Source organism: Gymnoscopelus microlampas (assembly GCF_963454915.1).
Source record: "Gymnoscopelus microlampas genome assembly, chromosome: 15".
In the NCBI taxonomy this organism is placed as follows: domain Eukaryota; kingdom Metazoa; phylum Chordata; class Actinopteri; order Myctophiformes; family Myctophidae; genus Gymnoscopelus; species Gymnoscopelus microlampas.
In genome coordinates this window covers 18837778-18858971 of record NC_139952.1, presented here as the reverse complement: position 1 = coordinate 18858971, position 21194 = coordinate 18837778, and the positions used below count along the sequence as shown (strand labels likewise).

The 21194-nt window shown below is 42.1% G+C and overlaps 1 protein-coding gene across 5 annotated transcripts in view; it reads right to left on the bottom strand.

Annotated features, from left to right (window-relative positions):
- snx13 (sorting nexin 13) overlaps positions 1–19662 on the bottom strand; it is a 45379-nt gene extending 25717 nt beyond the window's left edge. For 2 of the 5 annotated variants that reach the window (XM_084079893.1, XM_084079894.1), the window contains exons 1-2: positions 18587–18816; positions 413–525 (exon numbers count right to left, since the gene is read on the bottom strand). In XM_084079893.1, the coding sequence (XP_083936019.1) occupies positions 413–525; positions 18587–18649 (176 nt within the window). In that variant the 5' untranslated portion in view covers positions 18650–18816. Of the gene's footprint in view, positions 1–412; positions 526–18586; positions 18821–19517 lie in introns of those variants that run through there. The other 3 variants (XM_084079895.1, XM_084079897.1, XM_084079896.1) reach the window with 3 other exon arrangements.
- Between the last annotated feature and the right edge of the window lie 1532 nt (positions 19663–21194).

Below are 21194 nucleotides of genomic sequence, written 5' to 3'. Positions count from 1 at the left end.
TCATCACCGTTCTATGCAAATAAGCATAGAATAAATGGCAATGTATTAAGAGTTGTTTGAGCCAACATTAGCTACAAGCTATTCTTAAAAACATCATGGATTTCAATGTAACTTTCAACCTATTATTATGGCTTCTCCCAATTGCTGAAGTAGTAAGGTAATGTTTATTCCATGGTTGATGATAATGCCAACACAAAGTTTCTACTAAAAGAGTCTATTGCCCCAAATATGAAGAAAACAATACTTGTATTTGTTTGCAAGTGATAAAATAATCCAATAAATAATCCATTAAAAATAATTAAAGGCAGATGAAAATCATTCATTTAAAGCCTTATATCAGACGACTGAATTGGTCGGACTCATTTACTGTACTAAAAATTGACTTGACCACCTAAAAATGACTTGCACTCACCCGCCAACAAAGCAGAAGACATAGAAGGCCAGGTAGAATATGGCGAAAGGTCCAAAGGTCACCAAGAACAGCACCACGCCAAGACCCCCCCATCCCCAGATGGACAGACTGGCCTGCAACACAAACACACATAGAAAAACATCCATGAGTTAACTCTAAAGTCACATATGAACTAACTTTACTGACAGAGCCATGACGTAGAGGTGTGTAGAGGACAGGTGGGTTGTTGGGACAGTGGACGAGAGGGTAGGTACTGTACTGTAAGTGCACACAAAGTATCGGCGATTCCAAGCATGGTTCAAAGCTCGTCTCACACCAAGCTCAAGCTCTATCCATGTATATGAAGCAGAAATGACTTGAATAGCCTTTAAAATGATTCATTCTCCTCTGAGGAAAAACAAAATCACAAGCGGCAACCATTGTATGGCATTGAATGGCATGATCAAAAGGCTTATTGTACTGTACCATCAGGCTTCCTCTGAACAAACAGAATAAAATCAACTGGTCAACACTTTTGACAGCCTGACCAGGGAACCTTTTTTTGTTTTTACTACAGAGACATGTATGCTGTGGTATTGTAAGAGACGTGTGTGTGTGTGTGCGTGTGTGCGTGTGTGCGTGTGCGTGTGTGCGTGCGCGCGCGCGTGCACGTGCTTATACTTTTGTGAGGATCAAATGACATCATGAGAACAAAAAGATAAGGACAATCCTGGAAAGTAAGGCCATTTTGTAAAAGCAGCATAAGGTTGCATTTAGGATTAGGATCCGGGATGTAGGGGTGATGGGGTCAAGGTTAGGTTTAGAGATAAGGGAAGATACCGTCCTGCCAACAGCCTACAAATGAGTGTGTGAGTGTGGACCTGAACGCATGTTCCACATCCTCAGGTTTCCTGTTATTGTCAGGAAAGGAAACTAAACTAAACTCTGGGCCCAGGCCCCGGTTGTTCAGAAGTAATCTGATTGGATGCCGGCTATCGGATTGGATCAAATCTTGAAAATGTGTTCTTCCAAAAAAATAAATTAACAAATAAAAATTCTGGTAATATGAATTTTGTCATCTTGAAGAGTTTGTCACATTAAGGTGCAGACCATTCTATCTCCCCAGGGAGTTCCCCTGTGTACTGCTAACGGCTGTTTACATTCCGCCAGAAGTCAAGGCAGCCGAGGCGTTGGATGAGCTGTATGGCGTTATTAGCAAACAGGAGACCATGCACCCGGAGGCCATATCAATTGTGGCGGGGGACTTTAACCACTGTAACATGAAAACTGTGCTACCAAAGTATTACCAACATGTCAAATGCCCAACTAGAGGGAATAAGACTCTCGATCATTGTTACTCCACTATCAAGGCTGCTTACAGAGCGCTACCGCGCCCTCACTTTGGGAAATCCGACCACCTGGCCGTGCTTCTACTCCCTGCCTTTAAGCAGAAAGTTAAGTGTGAGCAGCCCACAGTGAGATCGGTACAGTGCTGGTCCACAGAACACGTTACCAAACTCCAGGGCTGCCTTGACGCGACAGATTGGACCATCTTCAAGGACTCTGCCACGAGTCTGGACGAATATGCTGATACTGTCTCCGGCTACGTTAAGTTCTGTGTGGATAACTGCATTCCGGTACGTTCCGTTCGCTCATATCCCAACCAGAAGCCATGGATGAACAATGATATACGCATTAAACTGAGGGAGCGCACCATCGCTTTCAAATCCCGGGACGACGAACACTACAAGCGATCCAGGTACGAACTGAGAAAGGCTATCAAAGCTGCAAAGGGACAGTACAGGGACAAATTGGAACACAACTACAGCGGTTGTGACTCGCGGCGAATGTGGAGCGGACTGCAGGCAGTTACGGGCTATAAACCCAAGTCAGGCTCAATCACTGACACCTCCGCGTCTTTACCGGACGAGCTGAATAACTTTTTTGCCCGCTTCGAGGCTCACAACATGGACTCAGATACAACGGAGCAGAGCTCACCTGAGGCGGTGCACCTACAGGTGACGCAGAGGACTGTGAGTAAAGCGTTCAAAAAAGTTAATGCTCATAATGCCGCAGGGCCAGATGAAATAGCCTCTCGTGTCCTTAAGACATGCTATAACCAGCTGTCATGGGTCTATACCGACATATTTAACCTGTCCCTGTCATTGTGTGTGGTGCCATTATGTTTTAAAAAAAACAGTAATTGTGCCCATCGCCAAGAAAAAACCTGTTACCTGTCTCAACGATTATCGACCTGTTGCTCTGACTTCTGTTCTCATGAAATGCCTGGAGAAATTGGTTATTTGTTATATCAAGAGCATCATTCCTGCTAACATTGACCCATTACAGTTCACTTACTGTTCTAATAGATCTGTGGACGACGCAATCTCTCTTGCCTTACACACTGCCCTGGTACACCTTGAAAAGAAAGACTCTTATGTCAGACTACTGTTCATAGACTATAGTTCCGCATTCAACACTATTGTACCATCTAAATTAGTGTTGAAACTCAGTGGCCTTGGTGTGGGCAGCTCCATCTGTAATTGGCTATTTGATTTTCTGACAGGCAGGCCTCAGTGTGTACGCATAGGAGAGAGATGTTCATCCACAATTCTCACCAGAACCGGTGCGCCCCAAGGCTGCTGCCTCAGTCCTCTGTTGTACAGTTTGTTTACCTTTGATTGTGTCGCCAGATGTGGGAATAACAGCATAATTAAATTTGCGGATGACACCACAGTGATCGGTTTAATAACCAACGGTGATGAGAGGGCCTATAGGAGGGAGATAGAAGATCTAACTCTATGGTGCGATAACAACAACCTCTCACTTAACACCAATAAGACCAAAGAAATCATTGTAGACTTTAGGAAGTCCAAAGGCATCCACACCCCCATTTCCATCAAAGGGTCATCTGTCGACATAGTTGATAACTTTAAATTCCTGGGCATACACATCACAGACACATTCACATGGTCACTCAATACCGAGTACATCCTCAAGAAGGCGCAGTAGCGACTGTACTTTCTGAGGCGCCTCAAAAAATTTGGCCTAAGTACAAAAGGACTAGTGAACTTTTATCGTTGTATAATTGAAAGTGTCTTAACTGGCTGTATCACAGTGTGGTACGGTAACACGACCGCTCAGGACTGCAACAGGTTGCAGAGGACCGTTAAAACAGCAGCTAAAATCATCGGCAGCACAGAATTACCCAGTCTCCGTAACATCTACACCACTCGTTGTTTGAAAAAAGCCCACAACATCATAAAAGACACCAGCCATCCCGCAAATACCCTGTTCAAACTACTCCCTTCCAAAAAACGCTACCAGAGCATCAAATCTCGCACCACCCGTCTCAGTAATAGTTTCTTCCTCCAGGCAGTCAGGCTGCTGAACAGCTGACCGTGAACTGTTTTGCACTGTATGGTCATTCTTTTGTACTTCTTTCTTTTGTGTTCTTTTTGCACTATAGATGTCTTTTGCACTATAGATGTTGTCTATGTCCTATGTATTTAAGACTGAGAAAGCTCTGAGCAAAATAATTTTCATTGTATTTATACTCTGTATCTATACATATGACAAATAAACCTGAACTTGAACTTGAACTTGAACTTTGTATCTGGAATCTGGATCAGAGTGATCCAAGCCAATTTGGCTTTGAAATACCGGCAGAAAAAGTAAGACTGGTTACCAAGGTCCTAAATAGCAAAACGTGGGATTTCCAAATCCAGATCATTCTGATCTAGACTTAACTTTCAGACGGCCCCTCTCTAACCCTCTGACCTGCTATGTTGGTTAACAAGCTCATGCTACATCTCTTAGGATTTACTGATTTGTTTTTACTATACAGGGCTAAGCTTGAGGACTACGACGCACTTCTCATCGGGATCCCTAGTAAGAGCCTTCAAAATCTCCAATACATCCGGAACACAGCGCTGCTAAGATCCCGATGAGAGTGTGTAAATAATCCATCAATGCATCATTGGCAATGCGAAAAAATGAAGAACAGGGTCTATGATAGGGATCAACGATTGATTAGCCTAATCTCTGTTAGCCCATTAAGACGGGGAAAGCACCCGTGTAATTTTAGATTTCTTTGGCTATTCAAAAATAGCAGATATCCAAGCTCATAGCACGGCACCAAGTGCCGCACTATGAGCTTGTAGATCTGCTATTTTTGAAAAGTCGTGAAAATGTGTGCAAATCTTTGATTATATATATATTTTTAAAGCAAACATTTGTAACTCAAATCTAATATTTAAAAAATGTTTGCTTTAAAAAATATATATTCAAAGATTTGCACAAATTTTCACGATTTGTCTACAATTAATGCATATTTTTGAAATGACACAGATGCGTTCCCGGTCTTACAGGGTTAAAGAAAGGGCAACTGGTCATTAACTCAAGATCCACATGATAAAACTAAGTGTTGAGGTCACAGGTGGATGAAGTAAACGTGCCAAATAAGCCATCATTAAGGACTATTTATACCTCGTTGCATGGCAAAACAATTAGTGTCGACAAGACTCGACATGACTAATGAAATATGTCGATATGACTCACAATGGGTTTTTCCAGTTGGAAATACCGGTATGTTACTTTTGTGGAGCTCCATGGCTACGTGGTGAAGCACAAACCTGTGGTGCTGCTAATGCTGAGTTAACAGGTAACATTAGTTAGTTACAATGACTAAGCGGTGTGTGGTGGCTCGGTCATCATGAATCTGATCTTCTAATTATTGAAATTCTTCTTCGCATAGTGCTATGTCAGTGCGAATGCTTTTAGCCACCAACGTTAGCCACTTCAGTAAGCTGAGTGTGCAGCACACCGCAGCAAACTTAGCCCTGCATTTAAACAAATAAAGGGCAAAAATCATAATGACAATATGTTTTGCTCAATATATCGAGATCACGATTGTTTAAAGGAGGAGTTCACCCAAAAAATTACTTATTTTCTATCAATTGCACACCCCATGAAGCCTTGAATTCATGGATTTATTTTTGTTTTTGTGGCATTCCTAAGCCAATAATTTGATGACGGGTGTGTATCCAGTAGGAGACACAAATAATCTACTTTGTGTCTCCTACCGGATACATTAGCCGGTAGGAGACGGGAATCAAATTATTGGCTTAGGAATGCCACAAAAACAAAAATAAATTCATGGATTCAAGGCTTCATGGGGTGTGCAATTGATAGAAAATAAGTAATTTTTTGGGTGAACTCCTCCTTTAACAGAATTACTCGTTTACAATGGAGGGAAAAACAGTGGATTTTCTTGACCTTTTCTGTTTTTTTGCTCCTTTATTGTGTGGTCATAGGCCACTTTGTATTTGAATTTCTGATTATTAAAAAATGAAAGAATCGGTCAAACCAAAATGTTTCCTGCTGAACTGGTTTTACCTTTCTTGTTGACCAAAGCCCATATTTCCCTCATCTTGGCTCAAGCTGATCTAAACATGCTACAGCATAACTGACAGCCAACGCGCACCACTGTAAACTAAAGGGGGTGTGCTGGATTTAGAACACAAGACAAAACGAGAGCACAATTGCGAAATGGAACATGGCAAAATAATCATTTTAGCTCGATTATCTTATGTTCATAATCATTGGAAGGCAAAATCGTAATTGAAAATAAAATGTGATCAATCGGGCAGCCCAAGCGCCTGATATTGTCTATACACTTGGTGGCCATTTTATTATTAGGTACACACCTGGCGGGTACAACTCCGATTCTTCAGTAATAATGTATTTTCTGAGAATGTAGCAATCGTTTAGCTGGGGAACCCCCCAAGGACACCCGGGGGTCCCTCCCTGGACCCTATGTTGAGAACCAGTGCTGTACAGGGGGACAACTCTTTCTGAGATGTTGGAACCAGGCGGGCTGGCACTAACAATCATACCACCAACCACGCTCAAAGTCACTTGGATCAAGTCACTTGCTCATTCTGATGTTGGTGGAACTGTAACTGAAACTCTTGGCAGCAGACTTTATATGCAGAGTTGCAGCCACATCGCTCTCTGTTCAGAGTAGTTTGTTTGCATTAATCCATTAAGACCGGGAAAGCATGTGTTATTTTAAGATTTCTTTGGCTATTAAAAAAATAGCAGATATACAAGCTCATAGCGCGGCACCGAGTGCCGCGCTATGAGCTTGTAGATCTGCTATTTTTTGAAAAAATCTTGGAAGATTTGTGCAAATCTTTGAATCTTCTTTTGATATGTCAAGTTCAAGGTGTACATTTACATGGTGTGTTGCTCTACCCGAGTCTGATCAATAAAAAATATATGAACCTGTAGTGAGTCGGCTATGGGTTTCCTAACTAGTCTGCAGCTTACTCATGGTCAAGAACGCTTTAATAGGGGGCGGCGCTGGCCTAGCGGTTAAGGCGCATACCACATATAAGCTCTGATGCGGCAAGTCGCGGGTTTGATTCCTGATCCCAACGACCTTTGCTGCGTGTCACTCTCCATCTCTCTCTACCCGTTCCCTGTCTCTCTCTACTGTGTACTAACAATAAAGGCAGAAAACCCCCCAAAAAGAATATCAACAAGAAAAAGAACACCATTGTAGTTTGTATTTGTTTCCACAAACACAACATTCCAGATGTTAGTCTCATTGAAATACCTTTTTTTGGAACAACAGGCGGTTGCTGCATGGTTTGCCCAATCCGAGGCTCGGTTCACATTGAGGGATATCAGCGTGGACGACACCAATAGTATTGACACTTCACTCTTGTGCCACATCTCTATATCAGCCTAAACGCATTCCATTGTAGGTCGGCTATATGCCATTTACAACATGCAATCAGACTGACGCAGGCAGTTGTGCAGCTCGTCGCACTTGTTTTCATAACCTGTCAAACTACCACTAATAAAACATATTATCTCTCAGAGACGGAAGAGCCTGCCCCCCAGCAGTTTTTTTTTTCCACTAAGGGGAACTATAGTCACTCCAGCAGGTGCAGGCGTGTCAGATAGAACTGGGCCACGCATAGCATGGAGCACCATTGTGTTTAAAGTACTCATCCTGAGGTGACAACCATTCTACCAAATACATACAGTAGTGATAATGACACACACACACACACACACACACACACACACACACACACACACACACACACACACACACACACACACACACACACACACACACACACACACACACACACACACACACACACACACACACACACACACACACACACACACACACACACACACACACGCGCGCGCGCAGTGCTGAGAGCCATGATTTCAGCCCCATTTGGTCATACAACTGGTTTGTATTACGTTCAGTACGTTCCTGAGCCTCAAAGAACCACATAGGGCGACAAAAGGATTCCTGAGAACACTTAAGACAAATGTTCTTTAGCCATAAGTAGCCATTGACAATAGAATGATACACATTATACTAGCTGCCAAATTGGAGATGTTGCCTAGCGAGCTTGCTATGTATAGCATGAGGGCAAGTGGTAACACACAAGGAGGCTATTGTTTTCTGAGACAATGTAGAGTGCAATACGGCCGAGGATTTGGTTACGTTTGTCAGGAATGTATATCATAAGTGATCATCAGTGCTCTTCTTGGGAACATGTCTGCGAGACAAACAACACAAGCACAAGACGCCAAATAACGGGAATATATACGAAACATGGATTTCTCTGGTCATAAGAGAGGGATACACACAAAAAAAACACCACAGGCTCAGCTGCTGAACTTGGATGTCTGAGGACAGAACAAATAATGACTGGATCTGATAAGGTGGGTATAATAGGTTTCTCTGACATCCAGTCATTTCAGCTAAATGTCAAGGGTACACCTGAGTTCACAGCACAGCTCAGAACGTCTGCTACCGAGCAGCATCGCTGGAATGACAGGTGGACATAAATATTAAAACAGAAATGATGAATAGTGCAAGTGAACGGAAGCTCTGCCCCTCATAGTTTGGGCCCACCGTTAAACATGATAGAACAACCTACTGTCCCTGCATCTGTCTATTACTGGGTGAAATGATGCTAAGAGAATGAGATGATCATGACATTTATAGATCAAACGACAATATTAACTATTCTGTTAACCGTTGATATTGTGTGACATGACATCTTCCTTCCTTCCTTCTTTCCTTCCCAATTCACCAATGTTCTATTGTCTTTAAGGGCTGAACATTGTCCTCTCACACTCCCATGACTCCATTTTGCTTCCCCCAGCCAGGAACCTGAGGATACAAGTGGAAGTGATCAAGATCATAATTAGATTCTTTTTGGCAGTTATGTTTCTCTCGTACTTTGTTGAACATCTAAAACAAGAATGTTTTCAAATGGAATATAAAACCACACTTTGGCTATTCAAAAATAGCAGATCTACAAGCTCATAGCGTGGCACCGAGTGCCGCACTACGAGCTTGAAGATCTGCTATTTTTGAAAAATCACGAAAATGTGTGCAAATCTTTGAATATATATCGTTTTAAAGCGAACATTTTTAACTAAAATCTTTGCTTCTGGGGGGTCCCTGGAACAAGATGGGGGTCCGCAACCAAACACATATCATTTTGGGGATCCTTGACATGAAAAGGTTTGAGCACCACTGACATAGAAACATACGTTTTTTTTCCAGAATACTGGTGGGAATTAGAAGACACTTTGTAGAATCGGCTTCCGGTCTTAATGGGTTAAAATCCTATCAGAGCGTATAGATCACAGATAGAAGACACAAAACTGATAGAACTTTACACTATGCTCAATAGTAAGGCTGAAAGATGACTCAGAAGATGTGAAGCATGGCAGTATGCATTCTCAGGGCTGTAGAATGCATCCAAACAGGCTGGGCCTCTTACGCAAACCACCACTCACACACAGGGACAATGGGCGTAGGTTTGGGCTTGGATAGGAAGAGACTACTGTACGCTCACCGGAGAAAAAAAAAAGGGTTGTACAGTATATGGAACAGGAAAGGTTATATAGTTTCTGACACTGGTCCTCAAGGACCCCTGGTACAGCTGGTTTTCTATTGTAACAGGAGATAAACTGCATTCACACTGGATCCTTCTCGGTACTGCACTACAGTGGCTAAAACGTTGTACTGTTTCCTGAACATAGCAATGAGTCTTAACCCATTGAGAAAAACTTAAGTTGCTATATCAGTGGTGCTCAAACTTTTCCACGTCAAGGACCCTAACAATTATATGTATTTGGCCGCGGACCCCCCCATCTCAACATATGTTGTTCCAGGGACCCCCAGAAGCAAAGATTTGGGTTAGAATTTGTGTTTCAAAAAATATATGTATTCATAGATTTTCACAAATGTTCCAAGATTTTTCAAAAACAGCAGATCTACAAGCTCATAGTGCGGCACTCGGTGCCGCACTATGAGCTTGTATATCTGCTGTTTATGAATAGCCATGGTATAAAATAATAGCTATAGCTAAAATCTAAAATGACACAGATGCGTTCCCGGATTGAAGGGTCTCAAAAGCAAGGTCTGGAAACACGTTGGTACATGACACAAAACAAAGTTCTCTATGGAGGTTCCAGGCCCACTGAAGGTTCTTCAGTGGAGCTTTTCACACTGGCATTTCTAAAGCCTGAGCTAACCCTAAACCCCATTGGTTACGGGATACTGGTTTAGTACAGTAAGTCCTCCTGGACTATTCACACTTGGAAATCAGAGCCCGTGGTTTACTGCACATATACAGAACACTCACAGGCTCACAGCACACATAACTTGTTTACATGTAGCCTATTCTAGCTGCATCTTTTACAACAACAACCGTTCCATGGCATTATGTTCTAACCTGGTGTCACACTCATGACCTTAACCACAATGTTTTGGGGGGAGAACCACGGTCTCTGGAGCTTTTGGAAGTACTGGGCTAAGGGTTGGTATATCCCACTGCACATTGTAAATATAAAAAGGAGCCAGGGCTAAACATAATGTAAAAAAATCACACCCTGTGTGAAGAGAGTGGTGCCTTTGAAAGTGTAACTGGTTGCATCCTTGTGTTGCAATCAGCAACAACATGTTGTCACGTGACACGTGACAACATATTGACATACGGACGGACACACGGACAAAGTCAAATGTAGGAGTGGTTGGCACCACTCAAAAATAGTGTATGTGCCATATATTAACGGACACGCTAAAGAACCATTTTAAGAGTATGGTAACTTGGTCATGGTCACAGCTGTAGCCTGAGTCAATATAGAAGCCATCACATGCGTGCACGCACACACTCACACACGTCTTGACAATGTTAGGGCTGCATTAAGCAGCATATGCAATATGTCCTGTGTCAACAGACAAGGCTCTCTAAGCCATATCAAAGCAACAAACTTAAAAAATAAACCCAAAACAACTCGACTCAAGAGAGGGATGTTTATGTAGTCCTTATCGGGCTCCACCTTGACCTGTAACAGCACCAATAATAATGTTTACAATTCACCTTGCCTTCTCAGAGCGTAAGCATGGACAAATGGAGCTCTGTCCACTGACAGTGTTCACCACAGTGCCTTATCCTCTCCACCAGAAGACCATTACAGTGAATACAGTCATCAATGTGCATTACTACCTGGCCTGGGCTCGTGGGCTATCTGCTGGCTCAGATGAGATGACATCACACACACACACACACACACACACACACACGATAACAGAAAGCCAAAGCCAGGCCTCATGACCTTCCATAATCACTATAAAAAGGAGCTACTGTCGACTGACTCTACTGAGACTAACTTCCAAGAGCTATGTTTCTTTCTTTTTTTACTACTTAAAAAGCAAGAACTTAGGATCTGTTATGTTTGCCAGTACTAGGCCGGTTACCAACTGAGAAAAAACTTTTAAAATCAATTTGTTTCAGCCTTCAAATTGTATGGAGATGGGTGGGGTTTACACTCTCTTCAGGGACACATTTCCAATAGTGGGTCACTCTGCGCGTCAGCCAAGATCATTCAATCACAGAGAAAGCATTTGAATGCAGTTCAAAGCCTAGGTAATGTGAGACATGTGTGACGTCCATATAGTGCAGTCGCGGTGTGTCAATGAGCGTTGTTCCGTGTTGGAAGCTGGAGGAGCAATGACGATGACGGACGCTCTTGAGTCATTACAGCTTACAGGGTTTAAACATGGACCATCTGCTCCAGTGATCCACACCCAGTCACAAACGGCAACACATACACAACTCCTTACGCAACCCGTATAGAGTGGAACGCACTTGGTGTGGTGTGCATTACTGTCAGTGTAAAAAAAAGTGTGATGGCCACTATGTAGTCTGTGCACAAAATACAAGCCTGGCTACACATGGACAAACGATACAGCTGTAGAACACAAAGCAACACACACACACACACACACACACACACACACACACACACACACACACACACACACACACACACACACACACACACACACTATGCACCATCCACACTTCTGGCATTAGGGTCAACACCACAGAGCTTAAAGCCGGACAGTCCACATAATGTAAGTAATCAGTTACTAGCACCCCAAACAGCTCATCTACTCTAGCTTTAACACACACACACACACACACACACGCGCACAAACACGCACACATACTTCTGTCAGTCTGCAGGCCTGTCACAGTCGGCTTATTCATTCACTCTGATCTCTGAAGAACACACTCACACACACAAAATTGGTGACAAATTTAACCATGGATACGCAAAAAGGCAGGCATGAATGCATGGAGGGCTAAAAAGACAAACATGCAGTGCATATCAACAGAACGACCTTGACTGAACCGAGTACACGTACACACACACACTTTAATCTGTGGCTTGGGGACAGAATTATCACCTTCCAGACTCTTGTCTTGAGTCAACACACATGCATGGACACACACATTCCTACCTACACACACCTACAGATCCCCGTGGCCACGGATGTTTCTATTTTTGTGAACGCAGGGCGCATGACAAGAACTTAGCTGTGACCCTGAGCGGCGTAGCTAGTGTTACCAGTGGACGAGGGGTTAACTTATCCCAATGAGCCCATTAAACCTCTCCTTAGCTTAGTGCCTGGGAGAGAGTGACAGGGGAACTGATTACGGCTACCTGCACAGTGCACAATATCGCACATATAAACTGAATGTATGGAAACATCATGGAAGCAAACCTCAGGCCTATGGATTAAATTGCACACTCAACAACAGAGATAATATTTCATTTTAGTAATCAAATTCTTATCAACATTACCACTCACTCGCAATTCTTTTGAGCACATAGAGAAGGAAAGGACAATAAATCAGGGTTCACGTGTATTACAGCGCGTGAACAAATATCAGTATTTAGCAGAAATATCACATTACTTATTTCTTTTTGCTCAATTTTGTGCAGTCCAAACCTGACAGAGAAAGTGAAAGGACAGAGCTGGAGGTTTTACACAGAGTGATACTCTCAAGCAGAAGACTAATCCTCAATCTACCAGGACCAAGCACTATGGAAATAGCTGTGGTCTTAGCTAGGAGGCTGGTTCTTGTCTCAGTCTCACACATTCTTTTGTCACATTACACTGCTGCTGAATCTCAATTGGAATTCAACCTGATGAGTTCAAATCAAGTTACGTCATTTTCACTTTAACTGACGTTTACTTAGCACAGAGGAGCTGTTATTACAGGGTAAGGCAATGGTACATTTGAGCCTAACTAAGTAACTCATTGGCTAGATATACTATTTTGCCTCATATAAGCAAACACAAGTTGGTTTAATTCATGCTGCCAATATAGGCCTGTCCAAACTAAAGATTTTATTTTTTTTCCCCCATATTATTTGTGAATGATTTCAAATTACAATCCAGTAACATTCTGCAGTTTCAATATGCGTGTTCGCTTCAGCAGTAAGACTTAAAACTCACCATGTCTATTTTTGCTAAACTAACAATTCAGTATTGGTTCCAAAAGACATCAATATTAGTCAGACTCTCATTTCTACTTACAGTAAAAACTTACCCAGTACACTTAGACATTAGTACATTAAACAAATTATCTGCCAAGGAAGAAATAAAATGTAATTTATTGACCTTTGACAGTTTTCTGTTTTGCATTTGTGCCTGATAAATGTGTAGGCTACATGATAGGGCTGGGCAATTAAGCGAAAATATATCGAAACCAAAATGCAGAACTTCTAACCGAATTTTTCTTGCTCGATTAATCGAGAAGCAGGTTTTTAGTGATCATTTTTTTTACATTTTTTACATCAACGAATCAACACGAAAACAATTATTTGTTTATAATCGACCTACAAGCTCATGACGCCTCGCATTGCGATATGTTATGAGCTTGTAGAGCTGCTATTTTCACTATTAAAAAAAGTTGTTCATTAATCGGCAAAACAAAAGTTTGAAATAATTGTGATATTGATTTAAAAAACGTTTTGTTACCACCGCGGTCTGACTCTGCGATATCCTCTTCGAACAATATCATTTACAAAAGTGATGGGTCGCACTCAGAATAAGTCAGTGTGACACTGACGAAGGCTCGATAGCCGAAAAGTTTGTCCTTCATCGTAAAGTCATGGAGAAGAAATAAAAAAAGTTGTCATTCTGAGTGTGACCCATCACTTTTGTAAATTATATAGATTTGAAGTCATATTGCCCAGCCCTAGTAATACATGATCTTGCACCACGAACACTTGTGCGTGTTCTACATGAACAATGCTAGGGAGACCATGGCAATCGGTCAGAGGTGACTGCTCGGCTAAATTTAGGAACACTGCTTTTGGACAATCAGCATTTTCAGTCAGAGACAAATACATGTAACTCAATTCCCATCCACAGAGAGTGCACAAGGTTTGGCTTGTTTTAAAAAAAAAACATGACTCAAGAAAGACTAACCAATCATGTGATCACCGAGTGTTGTTGTTTTATAGGTGGTGTTGTTTTCATTTATTGTCTGTACTCTGTAATGCTGTACTTTATCTTCCTGCCCAGGGAATACAAATTAGACTAATTGCTAATTATGTTGTGGATGACCCTGTTAAATAAATAAACAAATAAAATAAACAAATTATTTCCATTCTTATTAATGTTCAAATGTTCTATTGCTCTATAAATCCTTTTGGCAAAAATGTTCAAACATAAAGCCCGCCTAAACTCTCAAGACAGATTCTGCTATTAGCAGAATCTGTCAGCACCACTACCTGAAACATGTTGTGTTGTTGTTAGTAGGAATAAACACAAAAGCACCCGGGAGGAAGTGGACTAAGAAAGGGGAGGAGCCAAACCGAGTTCCTGTTTGTACACAAAAAAGGAGGTGGTGCTCTCAGAGGCAAAGACAAAGGAAACCAAAAGGGTTCCCAGATTGTAGCCAGCACAAATAAACCACATATAGTATGTGACAGAGTTTCCCCTAGTGTTGTTGAAATCCAGCTCCAGTCGGTTGAGTATTGTCAGAAAGTTGGCTGGTATCCAGCCAACAAGACCATCTGACCTCCTCTATCACCTGAAGGTGAATAGACCATTTACATATTGTCACCAAACCATTTACGCTAACTGACACGTTGACGATAGCCAGGTCAGAATGCACCAGTCAATCAGCACAGGCACAGCAGTCAATCAGCAATAGAGACCATGATACACGTTGTGGGAATAGATTAGACTCTATATAATCTGAGTTCCCAGAGGTTCTCGCTCTATATGGAAGCATATTATGCCCCTTACGGAAAATGCCCACTGGATGTTTCCATGTTGAACCTTTTTTAGGGAGCTAGAACCTTCTTGGTCAGAATGTAGGAATACAGAGTTCTTCATCCACTGTCTGCAAGAGCTTTATAAACGTCAACTGACACATTCACTCTTTAGCCATACAATAAAGTTTAGGAAAGTGTTGTGAAAATAAAAGAAAACAGTCAAAATTTCAGCAGCATTTTGCTGTATAATGGGACATAAATGTCCCATTATACCGGGACATAAATGTCCCTGTATAATTATAATGGGACATAAATGTCCCATTATACAGGAGGAGACACAACCGGCTCAGTGGCAATGTGGTTAGAGTGTCCGCCCTGAGATTGGGAAGTTGGGGGTTCAATAACCTGACCGGGTCACACATAACATAAGACTATAAAAGATCCAATGCCTCTCAGCATCAAGGTTTGGATTGGGGGTAAGTCCCTGTGACATACTAGCATCATGTCCATTGGGTGTAATTACAGAAACAGGAGATGGGCAGGATGGACCACATAGCTCGGGAACAGTTGGTTACCAAGGCTTACTTACTGTACAGGAGACCCTGTACAAATCTAGCTGCTCACTACTTCCAAACCTGTGCTGTGCAATCTCACACTAGTATGCCATTGCCTTTAGCTACTGTACGCTTGCCAAGCCATATTAACATAAAGTAGTAGAGCAACAAGTATAGCAGAAGAATAAACAAGCCTTAGGCTGGGTAGAAATTACTTGCCCTCCAAATATCCCACACAAATCCCCCCTGGAGGATCATATGTTTAGTAAACGTATTACCTCTACTAAAGGACTAGCATCCTCCATATATAGTATTCTAAACAAAGATCTGCCAATGTATAATACAATGGCTTTTAAACATAAATGGGAGAGTCGACAGACGTGGGATGCACTTATGATTGCCCTACACTACACTAAGGCAAAATTATGATTTGGAGATAATTGGAAAGCAGTGTGATTATGTATGGATATAATATTGTGATCATGAAAGGAGAATAGATCTTTTCTCCTAAATTTACATTTTTAGTTATTAGACTGTTCTGGCGGAGTGAAATGAACAACGAATGTCTCTCCCTGTTACAAATGATAATTTTATTGAAGCTCTCCCTGTTACTAATGATAATTTAATTGAATGTAAATAACTTCTGAAAGCACTAATAGTCATATTGTCACATTATCAACATCGAGGTAGGCAGGCTATCTGGTCAAAAATACTATGAATGATTTGTTCAATATTGCCCAGCCCTAGTCTTCTTTCTATGTCTTCTGGTGTACACTCATTTAGATTTTTACAGTAAGTCACAACCCTACCTTCCACAGGACAGAGAAGATGGTTGTAAACAGCCGATAAAGGAATGCAAATACAGCCAGTCCCATTCCATCAGACCCTGAAATTAACCTGGCATATCTCTAGAAAAAGATGTCGACCTCTCCGCTTCTTCACCAGTCTTATCGCACGGACCGATACAGGCAGGGAGCTGTGTATTAATTAGATGACAGACAAGCCTGATGTGAGCAGCATGCCAGCCTAATATCAGCTTTGATTAAGACACCTTAATGAGATTTGGCCTGCATAGCAACACCCACTTGTAATGCAGCGAGATAACACTGCGTAACTATGCATGCATGAATGCATAAACCATAAAGCACCCCAGACTTGATTGTTTTGGCTGACTTACTTTTTTTTGCAATGGCCCAATCAACAAGCTGAGCATGGAGGGACTCTTAGAATGGTAGCCAGACAAGCCACTGTTCAATGATTAATAATGGGAGTTTCTCTGGCCCTAAACTTGATAGCTGCAACAGCAATATAGTTTATGTTGTTCAAATAGCTGATGTTTGTTAGTTGACATGTTTGTCAAATAACATAAGTTGTAAATCAGGATAATGTACAGCCCATACTGCAACAGCAACTGATGTTTTCTGTTTGCAAGGTATTAGCCTGCTTGTTGCTTGCAAACATTCTCAACTTACACAGAAAAGGTTTGCTTTCAAGAGTAGGTGTTGGTTTACAGTTGGTCAACCAAATTCCCTGTTGAATGTCTCAAGTAATCGGCATTAAGACAAACACAATGAACGAAGGCCTGATGGATGCTGTAGGCTAGTTGAAGGACAGTGACAGCAGCATATGAGCAGAAGTCCTCCAGACAGCACTCCTGTGATGATTATGACAACAGTGATCCATCACACACAGAGGCTGTCATTGGAGGCTCACATCCAATATATCTACCATGTCTATCCTGACCTCGCCTCTTCCTTCCATAACACGGAAACAATTAATTAAAGATAAAGTTGTTGAAGAGCCTAAATATGTCACAGGATGGTCCAATATAGCCCTGTTATTCACCCGACAGCCTATTAGCTAAACATGAGAGTGACGTTGTCACTTAGGCAGCAGCAAGCTATATTGTCCAGTCTGACTTGTTATTAAGTAAGTTGGTAGTAAGTGTCATGCAGGGGAGCACAGTCCAGGGCCAAAGCTTCATTACTGCAGATGCTGGAGAGGTTGCAGCCAGGTTGCAGCCTGGTGCAGCCAGGTTACTCGCCTCTCAGGTGAGGTGGAACATGTTAGCTTATCAGCATTGAACTAGTACAACGGTCTTTCTATTCAAGACAGTCTTATGGGACTGAGGGAAGTGTGTATAGAGAAATCATATCCTGTCAGCATAGCAAACCCACCATGTCATCACAGTTCACTCTAGAGTAAGGTTGCCATACGGAGCGGCTAGGTCATCACAGTCAAACCCGTGGTCAACCAGCTGACCATAAAATAAATTGTTAACTGCAACTCAAATCTGAACCCCATAACCCCTGACCAGCAACAGCACCCATGTCTTGTTGATATAGAGAGCAGACTAATAACACTAACTGAATAATTAACAATGACACAATACCATTCTAAAGCCTGTGTCGTCATCTGTGGCATATAGATTTTAAAATAAAATGAAACGCTGCATGCTACAGTACTGCTTTGGTGTTTATGTTCAAGGCCGAAATTGTGTGCTATACTATAAACATCCCCAAAGAAGCCAGCAGTCACAGCTTTGAAGTTAGCTTGATGACTCAGAGTCAACCAGTCACACTGCAAACTCCAGGAATGTCAAGAAAATGAAACACTTGTACCATCCTAACGACTGATACTGTGTGCACACACTCACAGTGTATGCCCTATAACTCATGAACAGAGCAAAACACAGCATCAAAAAGGCTGCAGCTTCACCATCAACATGATGATGATGATGATGACCAACAACGTCCATAGCTACACACACACACTGACATTTTTGGTGTTATCCTTTCAGAAAAAGTGTTTGACTGTTACTTGTGCTGTTTTTACATCTAATAAAATATTCAATCAATCAATCAATCAAATGGACCAGTACAGTCTCAGAGTTAATAACACTGACTGATGGTGTTACTGTGCACCTGTCCATGACATGTCTCCAACCCCAGCAGACAGACATGGCCACATACAAGCTAACCGCATGTAGGTCTGGTCTCACCTGAATATGTTGTGATACAGATCCAGAACCTTTCCAAGCGTTGCTCCTCATAATAACACGCATATTATCGACATTGCTTTTTGAGGGAGGGAGAGCTTTAACTCGAGCTCACGGTAGCCAGGTAGGTATTTAAGGTACGGAAGAGGAAGCAAAAGGATGATATCCTAAAAACAGATAACCGTATTAGCGGTGTGTGTCTCTAATCCTCCGCGGACAGGAGAGCGTCTGCGTGCGGCTGAGCAGCAGAGCAGAGCGGCCGCCCGCCTCCGGGGCTCGACTTGTGTTTACCTGACGCCAGAACTCCCTCTTTCTTTGGTGATTCGCCCAGGTGGGCGTGGTTACATGCCTATCCCCTGCCTAAACCAGTGGTTTTCAACCTTTTTCATGCCAAGGACCCCTACATTTATATGCATTTGGCCGCGGACCCCCATCTGAAAATGTTGTGCCAGGGACCCCCAGAAGCAAAGATTTGAGTTAAAATGTTCGCTTTAAAAAATATATATGTTCAAAGATATGCACACATTGTATATCTGCTATTTCTGAATAGCCAAAGCTAAGTGGTTAAAATGATTGTGACGCTATGTTAACTACTTTTGCTGGGGACCCCCTGGTATCCCCTCAAGGACCACTGGTGGTCCCCGGACCACTGATTGAGAACCACTGCCCTAAACCTAATCCTAACCTTAACCTCACTGAAACCATGCCTAACCCTAAACTTAACCTCAATAAAACTATGCCTACCTAACCCTAAACTTAACCTCACTGGAACTATCTATGCCTAAAACCCAACCTCAAAACCACGCCCACCTGGTCGAAACACCAGGAAAAGAGAGAGTCCGAAAGGCTAGCCAGACGGGGGCTATAGCTAGCTGTCAACCGGGGGGGAAAACAAACTGCACCGCACGCTCCCGTTCCTCTCGCACAAACCTACCTCTGCAAGCATCGTTTCCCAGGCTTAGGTGCGCGGCGGCGGCTCCGGCTAACCCCACCACATCGTAAGGGACGGAAAGGTGTGTATTTTTCCGGTTTAAAAAGGGCTGTTATCTCCCGAGTTCTCCGTTACACTGTCCATAGAGTCGCCATGTTGCTGGGGTTTACGTCTCGAGCGCCCCACCGCCCCCTGCCTCAACGTCTCTCCGTGATTGGCTGAGAGCGACCGGTGACGTGTGTGACACTCCCGTGACTGACGTATGACTGACTGAGTGACAGACGCAAAATATACTATGAGTCACCATTGACACTGTTGGAATGAAATACATGATATTGTAGTGGTTCTCACAACTTTTTAATTCCGAGGACCAGTGGTGGAAAATGACTTAGTAGTACATTTACTCAAGTACTGTATTTTGAGGTATGTTTTACTTTACTGGAGTATTTCCAATTTCCAGTACTTCAAAAGATTTTTAAACATTTTATATATTTGAAAACTTGTGAAATGGGACCTTCTGTTCTGCATTATGAGTACTTTCTGCTTTTGGTACTTTAAGTACTTTTTTATACCAATACTTTTGGTACTTTGTTATTCCGGAGTATTTACACTGCATGCCAGTATTGATACTTTTACTTATGTAAAAAAAAAAAATGTACCTGTAAAGGTCCATTTGGAACTCCCTCCAGGAACCCTGAGGGTCTCTCTGGACCCCACTTTGAGAACCACTGATATATTGTATTATTCACATTTCCGTTGAATAAAGCTTATTCCAATGTGAACATTTTGAATAAGTACAGTCAGTGTGCCTATGGGTGACCGAATGACACAACATCACACATTGATCATTAGGCCTATATGTATTACTGATGATGATTATAGCCTATGTATTACTGATGAATTGAGTACAATGGACCACAATGGAAACAAGCCCCATGGGGCTTTTTGTGTTATCCATTTAGCATAACCTTTGACTGTACTACCTGTTAATAATCGTGTTAATAAAGTATTCAATCAATCAATCAATTGGTGTTTCATTCGAGAACTATAAAAGGTCACGATTGATACCCCCCAATTTAAAATAGATTGCTCAATGCTGACAGCAGGTCAGCAGGTGGTTTCATGAATGTATGTATAGACTATATTTTGGACCAATAAAAAAACAGATAGACCACATTTCCCACCCCTCAGGGGCTGCCGGGCTACAGGGTCAGGTTAAATGAATGAATGTCCTTGTAGTGTAGCCTATTCTTAGGTTCATGGTTGATCATCAGTGGTCCTGGTCCCCCACAAACCCGGTTATTGCACAATTAAATACCTGGGAATTCAGGTGTAGGCTAATTATGCCATTCACTTCCTGAATGGCGCGTGTAAGTTTAACCCTACTTTTCTGCAGTGGTGTAAAGTAACTAAGTACATTTACTCAAGTACTGTACTGAAGTACAATTTTTAGGTATTTTTTGAGTGGTGCCAACCACTCCTATATCTGACTTTGTCTGTGTGTCCGTGTGTCCGGGTATATGTCCAATAAACAAACATTGATGACAACATCAATACGGGGCTCATCAAAGGCACCACTCTCTTCACACAGGGTGTGATTTTTTACTTTACTGGAGTATTTCTAGTGTTCAGTTCATTTACTTCTACTCCATTACATTTCAGAGGCAAATATTATACTTT